Source organism: Pezoporus occidentalis, unplaced genomic scaffold (genome assembly GCF_034315485.1).
Source record: "Pezoporus occidentalis ecotype Australia unplaced genomic scaffold, CSIRO_AGI_Poc_V1 ctg35, whole genome shotgun sequence".
In the NCBI taxonomy this organism is placed as follows: Eukaryota; Metazoa; Chordata; class Aves; order Psittaciformes; family Psittacidae; genus Pezoporus; species Pezoporus occidentalis.
The window spans coordinates 1,550,868-1,571,422 of NW_026915483.1; the positions used below are offsets into that span (position 1 = coordinate 1,550,868).

At 44.5% G+C, this 20,555-nt stretch overlaps 1 protein-coding gene across 7 annotated transcripts in view; it reads right to left on the bottom strand.

Annotated features, from left to right (window-relative positions):
* Positions 1–20,555, bottom strand: part of CADPS (calcium dependent secretion activator) — a 211,260-nt gene that overhangs the window by 21,737 nt on the left and 168,968 nt on the right. For all 7 annotated transcript variants that reach the window (XM_062630216.1, XM_062630214.1, XM_062630213.1 and 4 more), the window contains 5 exons: positions 17,624–17,779; positions 14,697–14,844; positions 8,623–8,697; positions 7,482–7,565; positions 2,824–2,856 (listed from right to left, as the gene is read on the bottom strand). In XM_062630216.1, the coding sequence (XP_062486200.1) occupies positions 2,824–2,856; positions 7,482–7,565; positions 8,623–8,697; positions 14,697–14,844; positions 17,624–17,779 (496 nt within the window). The remainder of the gene's footprint in view (positions 1–2,823; positions 2,857–7,481; positions 7,566–8,622; positions 8,698–14,696; positions 14,845–17,623; positions 17,780–20,555) is intronic.

Here is a 20,555-nt window from a genome sequence, read left to right on the forward strand (position 1 = left end):
TCCTCTGGATACTAGAAGTAGCTCTTCCTCTACATACTGATGCTGGGAAGTTGTCTTCCTACCTTTGGTGCTGTTGACCTAATGAGTGAACCAGCAAGCCAGGCTGAGGTTTTCTCATTTTCTTAGGTCATCTCCTCTATGCAGCCCTCTGGTTTCTGAAGGTAGAAAGCTAACAACCACTGCTGGGCTCTTGGTTTTTCTGTGGTGTGAGGGTGCATGCAGTAGGCAGCTGGTGTTACAGAAGGCATCCCCAAATCACCTTTCTTTTTCTGTTTAGACCTCTGACTTTAGCTCAGATTTAGTGCTGCTCTTAAGAATAAATTGGGTAAATGGTAAGTAAAGGAATGTATGTCTACATGAATGCTTAAGCTGCTGCTAAACTGCAGGAAGCCTGCCTATGCTGCCCCATCCCTACAGCTCTCTGCAGAATTTAACTGATTTTAAACAATAACCTACAAGTGTGCAAGCTTTGGGGGATTACAGCACTTCTTTAAAGAAAACGGGAACTGAAGCAGGTGGATGGGAAAACACAAGAAAAATAAATCCTGTTTGAGTTCACATTGCTTGATATACTGGAATCAAACTTACCTCAAAGGAAACCCATTAAAACACTGTAACACAAGTCATTACAAGAGCTGCCACAAAACCTTAAATTTCCATGGCACATTGTAAGTTTGTTAATAACTAGTGTCATTAGTTTCCATTACTGTGATTTACCTCAGATCACAGAGTATCATTTCTCTGCAAGATACAATTGTCAGCCGTTGTAAATTGAAGTTAGTTAACACATCTGTGTAATTTCCAGGGTGAAAATGAGGACAGTTTGGAAAGCAGTAGGAAGGGAGTTTTTTAATACAAAGCAAACAATTATCAAGCAAAGGGCCAGTGCTTGGCCCTTGGGAAGCCAGTAGCATTTCTTAACACCTACTGCAACAATGACAAGGTATTAATTTGAAAAACAATGAGGACAATATGAATGTGGCAGTAGTCAAGTGTTACACTTTCAAGCAATTTTCAGTATGCCGAGCGTGCCCGTTTCGAGGTGGCATTAAACGGATTGATTTGTACCCACGCAATTGCAATGGCATCTGTGGAATTAGATTTAACTGATGCTTTTCTGTTCAACACCAGCATTTTCCCCCTGTCCTCTAGCCAAACAGGTCTGTCTTTCTCCTGTCCCCAGACCGGCAGTGGCTCATGGACCATGGGGTGGCCTCTGCAAAGGCCTGGGAGCTGTGTGGGGCTGGTGTTTGACTTCATTAGAACTGTTGAGGCTGTCAAAGAAGCCATTGAAATGTGACTTCGTTTCCTGGGTGAGTTGGGGAAACAACTGAGAAATAACCCAGGTGAATGATTTCTGCTCTATTTTACACAAAGAACCAAAGCATCTGACTGGCCCCAAGGATGGGAGCAGACTCCGCTCCTCCTGCTGTGGATTCTGGGAACCCTTGAAAGGGTCATTTAGCATTGTACTGAGACTACTTCCCTGGAGATGCTTTACTTTACAGGAATGCAGAGGCTTCAGAGAAGACCACACTTTGCCCTAGAACTTACGTAAAACAACTGTTCTGTGCTCAGGTTCCTGGTGACCAAATACTTAAGGTGCACTCGAACAACTACAAATTGCAACTGAAGAATCTCCACATTTTCTAAGGCTGGATATGAATTCTGAGTCTCTCTTCCTAATGATCTCAATATCCTGTTTCTATTACTCCAAAAGAACAGGACACCAATCTCTGCACTGGGATATTTTAAACCAAGCAAGACCTCTTACTGTTCAAGAGTTTGTCTTTTCCATGCTAAGCTCAAGAAACAGTACTTTTTTAGGCAAAGTTTATCCTGGGCTAACAGGATGGAAACACCAAATGCAGATTATGTGGTCCAAGATATCAGATAAATGCATCACCTTGCCATGTGAAAGCATGAAGAACAATTGCGCTTACATACAATGTACATATATACGTTACACATACGGGTCATCAAACTCAACTGAGATATTCTTCATTTACCTTGCCCAGTCTAACCGGATGCAGGAACTAGTGTGGTGTATTAAGATCGACTTCTTTTATTTAATTTCTAATTGCTCAGGATTTTTCTGCCTGTAAATGTTACAGTAACCCCTCACACCAGCCAGTATTCATATATTACACTTCAACTGCATTTAAATGTAAATTTCTGGCAAGTTAAGTGCTCTGTCTAAGAACGTTAAGGGCTCTTTTCCTTATGAATCAAGGTCTAATTAGAGGAGACGATGTACAGTTTTCCTCTACCAATTACAGGAAAATGGAAGAAATTATTTTCATTAACAATTTCCCAAACACATGTTGCTAGCTCATCACCATCTCCCCAAAGTCATAAAAAAGTCATTTTCCGAAAGAGTAAAATAAACTAACAATTAGAAGAACAAAAATAAAATAGATTAGCTAATGTGTTAGATGTGTGTTGGCTCAGTTCTAACATGTCTGGACCTTTTTGTTTGGAAATTATACTGTATTTGTACAAGTCCAAATGAAGAATTAACAGAATGCACTGCTCCCATTTTTTTTTTTTTTAATTTTAAATGTGATTCAAGCCAATTGCAGAAATATGGTACCTTTTTGACACCATTTGCAAATTATTGCCTAAACAGCCTCGTAGGTCTCCATGAGAGGGTAACTGCTCATTATTAACATCATGGAGATAGTCTTTCCAGTTCAAATGTTAGAAGTGTGAAGGCCCATGGTTCAATCTTGGCTGTTAATGCATAATGTGGGTTGCTACACATGCCATAAACCAAAGCATAATGCAAATTACTATGACAGAAGTTGTTTAAATTGTGCTTACAGGTACATCCACGTATTTGGAAGCAGCCTTCACCTGTAAAAGGAACAATAAAAGAGTTTACACCACCAATACGTTTTCAGGTCTTTGCTTTTTCATTAAGCACCCGTAAGGCCTCCTGCAGCCAAGACTTGGGACAACACAATGCTGAGTGGGGGAAAATGGGTGATGAAAAACTATGTTTCTTGTCTGAAAGAATAGGCAAGGGTGGTATTTTTGTTGTTGTTTTTTTTGGAGAGGTAACTTTACTGCTGCTAAAGCTCTAATAGCAACAGATGATAGTGTGGGAGTTGTGCTTCTCCCTCTTCTACTTCAGCAAGCGGGGGAAGACGGGGTTCGTAAGTAGACATCGTTATTTTCTTCGGAGGCCTCATTCTCTGCCGGAGCCACGTGTCTCCAAAGGCAGCGTGTGTCTCTCCATTGGGAACCGCATCCTGGAGCCCGTGGGAGCTCCTCTGGCAGAAGGGGCATGATGGCATGGTGAAGCTGGCGTGCACCGAGGTGGCCATAAGAAAGCACACAAAGGACGCTGATTTTGTCCCCTTGACCTTAGTCTTGCCCATGGTGTGCTTCCCCAAGCCTTGCGACCTGGGATGTTATTTACCTCCTTTTTGTTGGCCTTGATGCTGTCGAGAGAGAAGCGCCCCAAAGCTTTGGTGCTTCCCAGACTCCGAGCAGCTACATCAGTTTCCTATGGGTTTCCTACTTTTTAAAAGATGTTATTGAGGGAGGGTACCAGAGGGTGGACACTGTGGTGTTCTCACAGGGGCTGCAGGACCCGAATTGACTCTGTCTCTGATTTGCCATAAAGCAGGGGGAACATTCCCTGGCATGGGAGGTGGGGTGGCCCCAACGTCAGGGCCAACTTTTCCAACTGAGCAGTGCCCAGCTGGCTAGAGAGACCTTTTTTACCACCGTAGCATAAGGCATAGTGTCTAGAAAGAGTACGGCTGGGATTTTCCACAACACTTCTGCTTTTAATTAGGGTAAGCGTTGCCGGCCATCTTTGTTTGGGTGTAAAAGCTCACCTGCTTTTAAATATTTCTAAAGCTACCATTAAAACAGCCTAAATATAACACGCACACAGTTGCATCTTGGGATGAATAAATTATGTGTCCCGAATGAGAGAATGAATGTATGTGTGAGACAGAATGTGAGAGTGGGTGGAAGCACTCATATGGTGTGTGTGGGGGGTGCATAATTAAGCACAATGAGGCGATACAAAAGACCAGACTGGTGGTAATTGCCGAGGTGAACGCTGCAAGTATTGGCAGCACCCAGGCTGCTGAGCCCGGGGCAAGAGCAGAGGGAAGGGCAGGAGGAGGATGCTGAGAGCCTGACGCTGTGATGTGTTACGGGGTCTGGCTGTCGAAGGGATAGAGGGGGCACATCCCAGCATACAAGTTTATGAAGGAGGGAGCGAAATCACTGCCAAGCCATTGCTCCCTGTGAAGAGTGAATATCCCTGTCTTTACAGCTACCCCTGTTCCCAGCCAGCTGGACACCTTGCCCTTTCACTACGTTTAGCCTCACAACTTTCTCGGTAGTGCTGTCCTTCGCTCCTGCCCAACGGGAGCGGAGGAGCCCCAGCCTCCATGCATGAAGGCAACTGGAGCCCGGCCAATGGCTGCAGCTCCAGAGGAGCAGGCAGTCGTGGCACACTCATGGCGGCATGGAGCAGCCACAGGTTGCCCAAGATATCTCCAAACCAGCTCTTCTTTCTAAGCAGCAAAGATAAACCACCAGCAGGGAAGGATGGAAAACGATGCAGCTTGGCAGCCTGCAGAATTCAAGTCGAGGTTTGTGCTCAGGGCTGCACTGTGCCATGCACCTCTCTCTTCAGATATCACACAGGGCATGAAATAATGTAGTGGCACCCCAGGAAACTTGCAATCTGAGCATGGATTTAGCACTCTTAGGTCCAGCTCAGTGCCACCATCTCAAACCACCTTCTTCAAAGCCAAGAGGCGACAAGAATAACTCAGTCAGCTTCCTGAGATCTGCCCCCTCCACCCACAAAAAGAAAAATAGAGCTGCTTCTTCTGCCCACTCCTCTTTAATCAGAATAATTACTTGTTTTTCTTTAAACTCAGATTTGGCTACATTTAGTGAAATTTCCAAACTGCCGGATGTTGTGTGATTTTTGCTAGGCTGCCGTTTTTCACAAAGTATGTGACTTTGCCATGAAACGTCTCAGTTTACCATACAAATTTTGCACAGAACAAAAATAAGATCTTTTACTTCTGTCTCCCTTGGGTAATATGCAGTCTTTAGTTTTAATTACCGTAGGTGCAATTCTCCACCTACAGAGGCCATCCAGATTCAAGGGAGTTTTAGCATCTGGCATTCCTGTGACTCAGTGGATCTGCACATGCGGGTGCCCAGCCAGGGCCTGGGATGCTGCTGCCGAGATGCACTTAAATGTAGCAACAAACAGGGAGTGGAGGTGGGGGGGAAAAAGTCTGGCCAAATTTAGAAGAGTGTTTTCCTCTCAAAGTGCTCCACAAGGAGAAGTGGCTAGTGAGAATTTATTAGGACAACAGATGCATTAATTTTATCTTGAATTTCGAGGCAAGAATTGGAAATGAGGATATCCTACTAGGTGATAAAACTGTCTGTCACAAGACCCCCGATTACATGTCACTTGCAGAGCGCCTGGAAAACACATGATGAAAGAAGTCAGTGGAAGGGGGTGGGAGACTAATGCTTTCTAGAGCTCAGCGGCTTGGACCATCACACTTTGTTGTATTTGTTCCGACAGGGAAGACGTGGGAGGTGGTGCAAGCATGCTGTAACAAGAGAGAGTTTCTCTATTTATCACTGCAAAGACTAAACACAGCAAATCACATTACTACTGCAGGGAAGGAAGACTATCTAAACCCAGTACCAAAGGCTGGTCCTCAGCCTCCTCTTGTAGCTGGTGCTGCCCAGTGGCTCGCAGCGAACAAGCTGGGCAAAGCGAGAGATGTCCTTTGCCTGGAAAGGAGCAATCCTACTCTTCTGCAGCGTGCCCAGCCTCCCTGCTGGGGCTGAGGGCTCAGCACCTTCCTGGAGACATGCATACACCATGCACAGGAACTATTTGGATGCTGAAGCACATCCCTTCCCAGGAACTGAAGCTACAGGGATAGGCTCAAAGGCTGTGGAGCGGTTGGAGCAGGACAAACCGTTTTGCTGCTGCTGGGGCTGTTAATGGTCAATGTCTGAGGAGCAGCAGAACCCCAGGCACCTACATGCTACCTTTTCATGACTGGGCATCCAGAGCCCAAGAGCAGCCAGGGGCTTTGCTCAGCAATTGAAGGGAGCAGCACTTGGCAGCATAAACAGTAGGATGTGGTGGGAGCAGCGCAGCATCAACCAAGGAACAGCTTGGATTCACGGAGAAGGAAGGGCTGCACATTACACTGTCTACTCAGGCTGATGCTGGTACTTCCGATGCCTGGAAAGCTGCCGCCTCCACATCCTCTGCTGCTGCTGGCACGCGAGCATCTCCTAACTCTCCACAGCACTGGAATGAGAGAAGGTTCCACCACAAGGTATCACCTGAACTCCCCCAAGCAGGGATGAGCAGAGCCCTGGGGCTGTAATCACACAGGGGTTATCCTGGGAGAAGAGCTGCACCACTGGGCAGTGAGAGGGACACCCTCCCTTTCCCTCCTTCTCTGAAGAACAAAGTGCCTCCAGCACACCTGCAATGTCAGGATGCTTAGCTTGAACCCTATGCTGGATTAAATAAACTGCATGCACATAGCTGCCCATGAGCAGAATTTCTTGCCTCTCTTGGTAAGCCTTCCTACATTCAACCCCATTTCCAAACAGATCCTACAAAACTGCCTCAAACTCAGCAAAAAGGGCCCAAGAGTAGCAAGCAACAGACAACTGCAAGTAGCTAAGACAACTCCTGAACGAGACTTTGAAAGCCTTCTGCCACGCTTGCAAAGAAACACTCGTGTGAACTTCCTGGCATGCATTTTCAGACCATTGGAAATCAGCTGCTATGCATTTGTCCTAAGAAGCTGTCACAACACTTCTCTGCAATATGGCTCAGATTGCTTAACCCTTGCTGGATACTGAGGCCAATTTTGCATGGATGTTGTTTTTGTCCTGAACATTTCTAGGAAGTAAGTAATGTGGCAAGTTCTGCCATGTTAGGGAGGAGTGTGGCATTATCCAGGCACCTTGAGCTGCATAATCTCATGGCATTTCCCCTACCTTGCTCCCTTTCAGAAACACAAAGGCACTCCCTAGATCTCCCTTATTTTGTTTTTCACTACTAAAGATGGTCACTGTTATGTCCAGAAGACTAAGAGGAACATACTCATCATGCAAAAATGGCAACGAAGCAACTTCTTTAGTTAGGGAAATCACATGTACAGTGCAATGATTTGCTTTCATTTTCATACACAACTTCAACAGCATAAACTCCACCAACCCAAATGGTGACTGGAGATGGCTTTACTCTGTGCTACAATACAATGGCCTATGCACCTTGGGTGTTTATGTATTGTATACCTAGAGGTTGTTTGTTCATGTGGGGGTTACAGTGTTCAAACACCACAGAATGGCAGAATTATGACATAGCTGATCTAGCCCTGGGAGAGCAGGAGAATACAACTCAGAGTTAAAAATAAAGAAGAAAGGAAACTATAGTCTGTACTTACAGTAAATGACAGGAAAGAAGAAAACAAAGTTCCTTCATCGTATCTAGACAGTTTGGCCAAGACTCCTTCCAAAATGGTGACAAACTACAAAGACAAAAAATACTGCAATTATTTTTAATCATCGAACAAGGGTGTAAAAATCAGCATCAAAGACACCAACAGAGCTCTGAGCATTGCCAAAGGAACCAACAACCTGTCCCCAGGCACCATGGGCTGGCCCCTGGGGAGAAAGAAGCATTGACTTTTGTGTGCTGTGTTGTCCACCTCTTGCTAGGTGTGTATCATCCCCCGGTGTCATGGGTGATGCTGGGACAGGAGGTGGGAAGGCAGCACAGCCTCTCTGGATGGGGAAGCTGGTGGTTCTTGCTCCCAGTACACAGTGTCAAGCACGCAGCTAGCTGGGTATTCTTGCAGAAGAATTGAACTGGCATATGTTGGTGGATTATGTTTAAAGGTCTCCACTGTATAATAGGGATGACTTGTTCTTAGAAAGTTTGAAAGTAGAGGAAAAAACACCCCACCATCTTTCTCCCTACGTACCAATTGCTCTCTGTGCCAGCGCAGCACACCAGACCTACACAACAAACCAAGGGAAATGCTGGCAGCTGAGCTAGAGGAGACGACTCTGATGAAAAACAATTTCCAAACAATTAAACCTGACATTTTGGAATGTATTTCCCACTACTGTCACCTTTAAATTAACTTCTTAGAAGAACATATGGTGATCTTGCACAAGATGAGTTATTTTGTCCACACAACCTTATGCGTAGGAGTGGTGACCGCTTCTCTGTGCCACCCCATCATCTCTGCAGCAGCAATAAGCAGTGCCACCCTCTGACTGCAGCTGCCCCTCAGTACCATGGGGCAATGGTGACCATGGGGTGTTACCCCCACATTAACTTAACACCCATCCCTTAAACCCACTTCTGGCCCAGCATGGCAATCCTGCTAGCAGCATATTACATCTCACACAGTTCCTAATCGTCAAAGAGTCACCATGAAAGGACTGGGAGATGTATGATCCTGCCTGTGAGAAACAAGAAGCCAATTCAACATCTTAATGTGTCACATTTTAATGGAAACGCACATATTAAAAATGCAATGTTAACAGTGAATCACTTCACCTGAAGTTGAAGGTTACCTTTGCCACTAGGAGTGTTATCATTTCTTTGACGGTTTCCTCAATTAGTTCATCTATTTTTGAATGGTACTGGTGCTGAAGAAAAATAAAACGGGGGGGGGGGGGGAAGTATTAGCATCGATCACAAGCAAGAGCTCTACAGTTGTCAGACTCTTCCCTTGGTAAACCACAATATGCAGTATCAACCTGACAAATTACACAGCTTATTACCTTGGGCTCCACTATGGTGACCAGTGATTACTTACAGTCATTGGTGAGACCCTGAATTCAGGAGAAGCTAACATCAGGTTGTGAAGCATGGGCAAACCCTGCCCTCTTCTGTGTGCCTGCAGCTCCGGGAGCCACACGCAGATGTCGAAGGGGAAGCTTTGCCATCCCTGTGAGCATCAGCACCCAGTGCTCCTAGAGACCCTGAAATCCTTTTGCTTCAGCTCTGCAGGCATTACCCTGCTCATCTGGCACACGGATCACACCCGTCAATGAGATATGCCTGCTGCTGGAGGGGAACGGGCAGCCCTTGCCTAGGGCACCACAAACCACACAGCCCTTGGAAGGGGGGTGGGAAGGACAAGAAGGGCTGAGAGAGCTGGGGTTGTTCAGCCTGGAGAAGAAAAGGCTCCAGGGAGACCTTAGAGCAGCTCCCAGTGCTTAAAGGGGCTACAGGAAATGTGGAGAGGGGCTTTGGACAAGTGCAGGTAGTGATAGGACAAGGGGGAACGGCTTTAAACTGGGAAAACATAGCTTTACATTAGATCTAAGGAACAAATTACCACTAGGAGGGTGGTGAGGCCCCAGCACAGGGTGCCCAGAGAAGCTGTGGCTGCCCCATCCCTGGCAGTGTTCAAGGCCAGGCTGGACACAGGGGCTTGGAGCAACCTGCTCTAGTGGAAGGTGTCCCTGCCCGTGGCAGGGGCTGGAACTGGATGAGCTTTAAGGTCCCTTCCAACACAAACCATTCTGTGATTTGCTGCACCAGGAGAGCTTGCAGTGTGTTAAACCCTCAGGAATGATGTTACACTCTTCCCATCTACTGCAGCAGAGCAGTTGAACCTGTGTTGCACCCTGGGCTCAGCAAGCACATGGCTCAGATTAAGCACTCGTTTAAATGCTTTGCTCAGTGACTATAAGATAGATCTAAAAAACACCCAACAAACTAAGATGAGTCTTTTTGTCCCATGCAAAAGCCATCACACAGTGCAGCCCTGAGTCCTGGGTGTCAGCAGATCCCAAGGCACCAGCTCAGGACTGGCTGACCTACACCAGTGCCTGCAGCATCAGTGTTTCTGCATCTTCAACCCAATTTCTGCACAAGCCAAACCTTGCTTAGCTTGGGAGCTCTGATGCAATCAGCTGCAATATGGTTAGAATAGGTACTAAAATACAGTCTCCTACTAATTTAGAAAAGACCTGTTTCCAATACAAGATTTAATTAGTGAAAACATACAGTATATTCTTATTTTCAATGGACTGAGAAAATACTGATTATGACTGCTTTCCAACACAAAACATTTGATTTTTCAGTCAAACATTTCAAGCACTGGTGCTAGTCACTATATTCATTACCACTTGGCATTAATATTGTTTTAAAATGTTAACATCAAATCACATTGAAAGAGACAAATCTGCTTTAAATACTAATCAGACTTTGGGAAGGAAGACTGCGAGGGCTTTACAAATGCTAGATGTTGGTGTCAGTGTCTGATTGTAATCTCTGAACTGCTCTACGCTGCGGGGATTTTTTTCCTATGACATTAACATTAATAAAGGAATTTGGACAAAAGAAAAGTCGGACACACTTACCCACTCTTTAGCAAACTTTCAGGTGATTTGGAACAGAAATAAAGAGGAAAGGGCAAAAGACAGGAAAAAGAACATATGAAGAGAAACTATAAATAAACCAAAATCTTTTAAATAAAGAGATGCATGAGAACAACTGCATCATGCATAGAAACAATAAGCAATGGAAAATGAAACATGATCAAAACCTCCTTTCACTGAAACACCAGAGACTGTTACCTGTAGTATTTGCAGGCAGTAAAGCCTGCAGGGACTCGACTGTACCTAACTGCTGACGGTCTCTTATGGTTTTATTTTGCTCCAGAGAGGAAGGCTGTCAACAGGCATGTTCAGCAACGGGGCAACTGCACATCCTTCGCCAGGCTGGATGTGCCTGAGGGGTGAGCCCTGCTGCATGGGTTACATGGTGAGGCACATCTCAGGCAAAGTCCTGGCTGGGTACACTCACAGCATCACCTATGAGGGAGGACAGGCTGGCACTGCCACACCACAGGCTGTGATCCACTGAGTCCACCCCGAGGACAAACATACACGAGCAAGCAATATTTGCATTTGCAGTTCCCATTTCCATGTCCTGCTTTGCAGGTCAAGATATATATGAGTCCCTTATGGGATCATAGTTATGATTAATCTGTTAACTAACAGATTAACTGAGCTCTTGTCAGCTCCTGGGATTGACCTGGCCACTCCCAGCATAGCTGGAGATGTAGCTGCAGGGTGACAGGGACCTGTAAGAGCTGGGTACACACAAGAGCTGCTGATGTCCTTAGCACATACAGCCAGAACCTCCTATGGGAGCTGAAGAAGGGGTTGTGCATATGTTGGGGGTGTCTTCCCCATGACATTTTCCTTCTGCAACTAGATTTTCTGTGTGTGCATAAGGATTTAGCTAACTGCTTTCATCGGGTAAGTCATGATTTTAACTCAAAAATGGCCAGCTACATGCAAAACAATACACTGTGAAATGTACCCACTGATGCATTTTCAATTCAAACCTTGTTTAAAAAGCAAGTAAGAGCCCTGGTGGAATAAAACCACAGTTCTGAGAGCAGGAGAGGACCATGTGTACACACCAAGGACTCTGATCGCTCATTCCCATCACAGCCACAATCCCTGGAGTCCACACAGAGCTGGTGGGGGGCCAGGACCACGCAGAATAGGACCCGTGAGGCTGTGGGTCCTGCTCTGGGCAGCCACAGTGATGTGCACCCTGTGCTACTCGTGCTGCAGCTCCATTTCCACCCCGGGAAGATGAGACTGAAGCAGGATGGGGTTGGAGAAGGCGGTGGTTTGGAAAATAAGTGCCTGGTGCTGCTTTCACAGGCGCCTGGCTCGTAAACCAGCATTTTCTAACAGCTCCTTCTACATTTCTTATGGAAACGCTTGAGGTTAAAGATCACATATCTGGTTTACTTTACCCAGCGCAGCCCCCGCTTTCGATAGAGTTCATCGCAGCTTTCTATTAGCTCAATTATTACAATCCGTAATCAGCGCACTACAATGATTCAAGTTGACTTTATGTGATGAGTATCTTGCCTTGTCATGTAACAGATTGTGTGTACGTTGTATTTCTCTAAGGACCATCTGACCTTAGATATTAAATAGAAACATACTAGACCAACTGAGAAACATTTAATACATACATTTATCCCCTTAGATGTATTAAAAATTCAGAGGAAAAATAAATATTTAAGATGGTAAAGTATGTTTACCAAATGTTTTAACAGCTGCCTTTAGAGACAAGGAAATGGAAATGAAATGATGGGTGTTTGTTTCACAGGGTAATGCTCGCAAAAGGCATTCAAGTATCTGTTAAAGTGAGTGCAACTGAAGGTAGTCTGAGAGGGAAGGACACTGGGATGGGAGGGAAACCGCAGGAGAGAGGTCAAATAATGTGTTGAGAGAGCCTCTGCCCACGCAGAGCTTGAACTGTCAGAAAAATCAGGGGTTTGTTTCTGACAAAACTGTTCTCCAGTGGGTCTGGGCAGACTCCCCGGCCTGAACACCACAGTGGGTACTGAGCCCTTTATGCTGCTTTTGAACTGTCTGCAAAGGGACATGAGTATCTGACAGCCACATGCCAGCAGTGGCAGTGACAGAGTGTCCCGTCAGCGGGTTGTGTCTGTCCACCCCTCCCCAGTGACTAGATGGGGGGAAAGGGACTCAACAATGCACAGACACAGCTCCCAAATTACAGAGGAATACACAAGCTCCAAACCTGGTTTTGCATCCCCCTCCCGTCTGACTCCTCAGAAGTGGAAGAGGCAAGGTGAGTTTGTTTTCCCCTCCCAACAACAGATCTATATCTTTACTCTTAACCCCTATCTCAGTACCCCTACATCTTAACTCTTAACCCCCATCTGAGTACGACCATCTCAGCACATAGCACTTAGCTTTAAGAAGAGGAGATGGAGATAGGCAAAATATGGAGTGGCACAAGCGAATGGAGGGGGAGGTAGTAACACTCACTAAAAGAAAGAAAAGGAAAAGGGAGGGTGTATAAAATGCTGCAGCCCTAAATGGTAACTTATGCACCGATAATTTACACCTGCTTTACAGGTCTATTAGTTCAGCTATCTGTTAAAAACCTCGTGACCCAGCAACTGCTGCTTGTCTCCAAACTGCTGTACCGAACACCTTCTTGAAGCGGCACAGGCAGATTTACAGAGCTAATCCCTGCTGCAGCTGAGAACAGCAGAGAAAACCTCGCTGCTGCCTGGTCTCCTCTCACTTGCGGTTTGACTCAGGCCAAATGTGCATTGTGACTGATGTGCTCAAAATTTGGAGGAAACCAGCAAGCACGAAGCATTGTAAATCAGCATGGGAAGATGCAGTGAGTGCCTGGTCACACTACATCCAGACACAGCTGATGGTGTAAGTTTCATGCCATCTGAATACTTAACCTGGAACTTTTATGAATGCAATGAGCCTGCTCTGTCATGTTATAAGAGTCTGCTTGACCTCCAAAATGTCTCTGTCCCCAGGGACTGTGCTAGTATAATGCACAAGGGTTTGACCCTGGTTTGCAGTGGAGAGCATCACAACCACTGACCTTCCCGGCTGATGGGGACAGCTGGGGCAGATGCTGCAGCATCTGCAGGCTGAGGGATTTGGGGAGATAAAATGGGTATGGTTGCAGAACAGAAAATGGCAGAGAAGTTCATGTCTAGGCTTGAACAAGAAAAGCCCATTCAAGGTCCGCCTGAGCACACCTGGAGGACAGGGAAGAACCTCATGACAGGCAGTATGAAACCTCTCCTGCAAGGTGACTGTCACAGATAAAACGCTGTAATTGAAGCATGTATAAGAAAAATAAGAAGAACAGCTGAATGTGATCCAAACACGACTGATATCAGAGCAAGGATCCCTGCTGCAGCCAGTGGTCTTTGGAGCAAGTCCTCTCAGAGCAACAGGGAGAGGTAAACAACAGCAACAAAACCCAAAACCAACTTGCAATGATTCAGTGCAAAATCTGACCAAGGGAAGTTTAGCGAAAGGGCTGATCCAGGAAGTGCTGACAAGCAGCAGGATAGTAGAGAGCCACATAGTATTTGTCAATTTATTCTAGACTGATATATGAATATTTAATTTGGCTGGAAGCCACTGCAGCAGAATTACCATTACGATGCATTTAATCTAGCCCAATTTACCACATTTTTCTAATTCATAGATCAATTCACAAAAACTTCAATCTGCAACTATGGCTGCAGAAGGCAAAAATTATCAGCAATTAATTCAAACAGGTTTCTTGTTTGGAAACTTGAGTCATGAAGAACCTGGAAATCCGGGATCATCAAGTGTGCTGATTAGAGCCAATACTCCAGGAAGTCAGAGCAGTTGGAATTTCAGTCTACTTTTGGAACTTATCTATTTTGGTGTTGTGTCGGGTTTGTTTTTTTCATTCCAAGCATCACAACAACAACCTGACACTTCTGTTTTCCTTATGTTTGCCTACAGAAAATAGACGTATACAGAAAGTGCTGATACCTGGCTCCAAGGTGTGGTTAATGACTCATCTATATGGTCATCATGCATCAAATAACCTTAAGAGATACCTTATGGATACCACAGTCCTTCAAAAAAAGCCATTCCTAAGTGATGGGGATTCTGAATGCTTATATTCATTAGATGTATTTGAGAGCAGCCCCCTGCATCTTCATCTGCACACCTATATGGAAGGCCAAATCCACAACTGATATAATAGCTCCAAAACAGGAGATAGGAAATTTCATGGCATTGCCTTTAAAAGCTCTGAAAGAAAGAACCTGTATTTTTACCTCTTGGCCCATTTCCATACTGCAAAGCTTTGTTGACTGAGCTTTGGCATCCACCATGACATTAAACATGGTGCATATTGATTGAGGGACTCGGAAATCTGTTGATCGGCTGGTTTTCTGCAGCTTTACTTCAAATGCAATCCTGGTTCTGTTAAGGAAAGTGGAAAAAGACATTTCAGCTGCTTTTAAATATACTGAAGCTAATAAGAATAACGTGAAACAATGCTGAGAAGAGTTTGAGAAACCAGAAAGCTGAATGCTACTGGGAGTGCTACAGCGCACTTATTACAAACGTGCTTTAGCAAAAAGGATTTTCTAGTTTAAAAAGAAACCCACTCTCCAGAATACACCCTATTTATAAAATGTGCAACGGTTTCAGGGTAACTATGACTTTCTCGTGCTTGATAAACAGTGTGACGATGTTACAAACAGCAGCGTCAATGTACCCCTATAACTTGGTTGCATTGGCTGATTTATAACCACAGATAAACAGCAAGCCTGACACATTAAAGGAAGCTGTGATTGCTCCATTATATAAACTACAAGTAACAGAAACTCATTCATCACTTAACTGAAATCATAGCATTTTTAGGTCTACATGATTGTAATTGCTGGCTGAAAGTTCCTAATTGTCTCATAAGTTCATGGAAGTGATTTCCCTGATCATACTCACCAGCATATGGCTGCAAAATGTGCACGGGCGCAGTCACGCAGGTACGAACACAGGCATCGCACCAGCCCGCACCTCACTGCTCTCCTGAGGTTCCACTAAGCTCAAATTTGATGTCCCTGGCAGTCACAACCCATGTTACACCAAGAGCTTTGTCAGGCAAAGACTACAGAACTTAACCCCATGTCATATTTTAAAATACCAAAGCATTTGTGACTCTAACATGTGGAATACTCTGTAGTACAGCAGGCATTGCCTTGCCTTTCTTCGGAGCCCCTCTACAGATTCCAGAGGTACTTCACTAACCTAGCCTAACACAGAACAATTATCACATCAGACAGAATCTGCCAACAAATTAACATAGGAGCTTCAGTTTAGAAATAACAAATAATATCAGCTGCAGCTCAGGAATAACTCTGATCTTGAACGATCCCCCAAGGGTTATGCAAATGAAAACTCATTTACAAATGTAAAACTCCCATTCTTGGGATCAGATCTGAGCTGGTACATAGGTCCTTCTGCCTGGATTTATTAGCAAAACAGACCTTCCTTGCAAGGGCTGCTTTCCTGACAGCACCAAAATACAACCAAGCGCGGAAGGCAGAGTGGCTCCTCCATGGTATTCAACAGTTCAGAGACAGACGTGCAGAAAAATGTTGTGTCAAACTGAAATTGCTAAAGAAACCTTAGCCAGGCCCTGTTTGCAGGTGATATAAATAGGGAAGGCAGCATATTGGTTTACATCAGCAGTGGCATTTGAACTGATTTAATTACCAGTGCCAGATTTAGCCTGGACTCGGGGACTAGAATCTTGATAATTACTGAAAGGACCCAAAGTGACTGGGATTTTCCATCTCCTCGCAGAGATAAGCATGTTCCTACTTACTTATGCTTAGAACCATTATATATAGTCATACCACTACAAGCTGGGCCAGGTTTTTACAGAGGGGCAACATATTTGTAGAAAGGTTGAAGCAGTTGGGAAAAAAAACCAACCAGATTTCAGGCACAAAAGCCCTTCCTCAGATGTACCTGGAAACTTGCTTGTTTTTCCCAGTTATCTCAGCTGAGCTATCCCGGTCCCACTTCTATAGATCATCACAGCTAGAAGGTGACTTGGCTCCCATTTAAAAAAAGAAAGATAAAGTAAGTGTTTTGCTGGTGGTGCTGGGGGCAGAGCAGAGCTCCAGCACTAGGTTTGCTCCTAAATGATGGTCTGACAACCAAAGGACAACTGAAGCGCAGCTTTTGTGCCAGCCAAAGGATTAAAGACGAGTTGCTGCAATAAAGGGGGATTTGCTCGATGTCAAAGACGCCATGACCATCTGACTGCACTTAAAATGCAATGGGGTTTACTCCAGAAGGGGGAAAAAGCAAGCCTTGGGATGTTTGGCTTTGGCAGGCAAGTCTCCTGCCTACATCTTGGGGACCAAACGTGCCTTCTCCTATGGTGACATTGCACATCCCGACTGTGAGGAACATGTGAACAATAAATGCCGTGCTCACACTTGCAGAAGGGCCAAGCAACTGTGGTACGGAACAGCCACATCACACATTGCAGCTAATATTAGCATGTACCAGCTGTATTTGGCACTCATTTTAACTTTGGTTGTCTGTCTATCAATTTCTGCACAATGGAATGCAAAGTTCATTTCTTCCTCCTGCCTCACCACCCCTGATGCCAAATGGACATGAATTACTATGGTTGTTTTTCCATGGATCTATGTTTTTTAGGTGGCTGTTGGGATCTTATTTAGGACTATGCCTTTAGCACTTAACCTGGTTGACAACAAACTGCATTTACAAAGACTTGACATCATGTGTGGCACTGAAAATAAGTAACTACCTATAAAGCTTAAAAAAATGGGTGATTTATTGCCTTAGTGTGAATATGTACTCTCCAGAGTCTCAACAGAGAAGTGCATGTGCTTGGGAGAGTTCACAACTGAGAGCAGTAGGGTGGTTTTCCACCATGTCTGTGCTGGGCAGATGTGAGCTGGGTTCAATAATAAATGGTGGCTGAAGTGAAGCTTCATTGATAACAAGACAGAAAATACCCCACCCCTGGCAGTGTTCAAGGCCAGGCTGGAGGGGGCTTGGAGTAACCTGGTCTAGTGGAAAGTGCCCCTGCCCGTGGCAGGGTGTTGGAACTGGATGAGCGTTAAGGTCCCTTCCAACGCAAACCATTCTGTGATTCTACAACTGCATCCTGTGAGCTCCTATGAGAAACATGACTGGTTTGCTCATGGTCACGTACCTTTTCACGCAGGACTCGATCATGTCACTCGCCATAAGCTTCAAGCGCTGCTCTAAGTGTTTTCCAAACTCCTCCTCAGGCCAGTGCAAATCCCGAATGAAGGTCTGTAGGGCATCGAGTTTCCAGAACAGATCTTCCGAGGTGCCTGATCCATTGCTGGCAGGGCAAAATGAGAACAAAAGTCATGAGTGGCATCAGGCTTTTTGTAACCTGATGTGGAGACCACTCCTGCAACAAGTGTAGAGCAGACAGTAGTTCTATACACACGACAATGCTGGCAATCTCCACCATCAGGATTTTGAGTTTTACCATACAGTTGCCTAATCTACCTTGCTGTCATCACCCACAAAACTTTCCAGACCAGATGAGTAAGACAAAGTTATGGGTTACACATATTTAACAGGAATAACGTGTGTATGGTAAAAATCAGCCTTAGTTAATAACCACATTAATGTATGTGATTATTAAGAATTAAGGCCAGAAACTGGTAGAAAATCCTTGGTCAATAATAACTGCCATACTAGACTGTATGCAGTTATTAAGATACAGGGTTTCATGCAATTCTCCCCCCTCTGAATCATATCTTGAGCTTGCCTTGTCCCCTCTCAGTGAGAGCCCCATTTCCAGGTAAGGGACAGTGCTAACAAGTGGTGAGCGAGGACACGCTTTATCTCTTGAACAGCTGAAAAGAAATCAGGGTAAGTCAATTGAGCTAAGGGCACTACACATCTCACAGCCAGGAGTTTTGGCAGGATTGACTGCTGCACCTTTTCACAGATCTGCCTCTTGCAAAGGCATTTATAAGACAACAAATTTCTATTATTATTATTTTTTAAAATTTATTTTGTAACATCTTTGGTCTGTCACAAAACTCTGATTTTCTCTCCCAAGCATATATTCTGGTACCCACACCCCTGCCCAGATGGAAGTCTTTGGTCCTGCAGTGTGTAGCTACACCGGCTCTTTTCACAGTATAATTATATCTCAAACCTCCACTTACAGAATAAAAATACAGAACTGGATTGTGCTCTGTTTGTACAGAGAAATTTATGCACCCATAACCCTTTTCTCTCCCTCTTTCCTTCTCCCTCACTTGTTTTTTGTTTCCAGAACAATTACCAAGGGAGCTTCAAGAGTTTCAACCCCCTCCTCGCATACCACTAATGCTAACACAGTAATTTATAAGATATTTAACACACCATGCATTACCACTTGTGCTGACATCATCTATAGAAACAGATGAGGGAGGGTGTTTCTATTGTGACAGATGCCAGCTGCATTCAGTTAATGCTAGAGGAAACTGGAGCTAATGCATACAAGGCTACTCCGAGGTGAGAACCATAGTCCCAACATGCTAGAGGGGTCCTGAGAGGTCCTCTGCTATCAGAGTTAACGAGATAAAGGATGAATTGCCTCCGTTGTAGGAGAAATGTAGCTGACACTAAGCAACAGGTAACATGTCCTTGATGGAGGGGAAGGGTGAGTAGAAGAAAACCAGGGAGATGAAAAGATAAAGAATCAGGCATTTCCTTTAACCAGGGGACCAGTTTGTGCCACAGTCTCAAGTGTTCATCTACAGTCAGTTTTGAGTTGCATCTAGTTCAAACCTGTGCTCGGATATAAATAAGCTTTAACAGTCTAACCCCAGTTTTGGAACTGCATGAATTTATGTTTTAAATAATTAAATATGTACAAATACAATAATTGGTATTTACAGCAACATTATGACATCCATTTGGTTTCAAAATTTAAAAGTATTATTCTTGGTCTTTTTCTCACTTTTGATTAGGGCTCCATGCAAGCAAACAATACAGGATATTCATTTCCAAGAAGCACTGTTAATATTTGGCTTGTGAGCACTGCAATTACTTTAATCACGCAGGCAGCTTGCAATATACCATTGATGCTCAAGCCTTTTCAGAGGGATTATCCAATTTTCTGTCATGACATGATTCTTATCTTTTCAAGGGCAATACCACGAAGCATGCACAGAGAGATTAAAACTTTCAAGTACTCTTTACAGACAACTGCCTAAGCTAGCCTTTAATATAGCTATCTTAGCATGAATATGAGTTGTATAGCTTTGAAACATAAATGACCATGCTAATATTTAGAAGGTTTTAAAAATCTATTAAAAAATCATACATCGGTGTTTGCTTTGCTTTGTTACCATGGCTCTGCAGTACAGCCTGTGCAAGGCTAATGGCAGAGGCATTTTGGTGGACTCCAGTTGTAGATGTAATTGAGGGTGTTTCAGTAACAGTGAAAGGGGTAATTTTGGGGAGTTTCTTCGGTTTTATCTTTGAAGTGAGTAGGTAAGGAAAAAACAACACGTTTGTGTAGTGCTGGCTGAGACCATCTCATGCCAACCCTGAATAACCCTGTAGGAATTGCCAGGAGATATTGTTCCTCTGCTAGGACATCTTGGGAGATGAGCTACCTCAAATGACAAGATTTGGTTTGAGACCACTGTATATCACCCTCCACACTGCTTTGGTAGCTGGGACTTGTAGGGGAAATATATTATAACAGGAGAACTTGCCCAATATGTGCTCAGGATTTGCAATATGTCCCCTCTGAGATCCACCCATGCACCCTGGGACACTGAGACAGGGAGCGGGGAGCAGAGAGCACAAGGCTCCTAAAGATCAACTGCTTTGACACTGATTTTCCAGGACATAATCTACAGATCACATTGAAAATATCTTTCTTTAGTTGGTCACAGCATTATTTAGGCTGTAATGATGGTTATGGAGCTGTAATTGCTCTTGGGGGCCTCCCCCAACATGAATGCAGGGTGTTTCTCTTTGTTAAACCGTTTCATCAAAATCAAGACAAAAATTATTATCTGGGAAATTGCATTAAACAACATTCACTTTTAGATCTACATCTGGTCCACAGAAATTGGTTGACTGGCATTGAAATTGGTTCA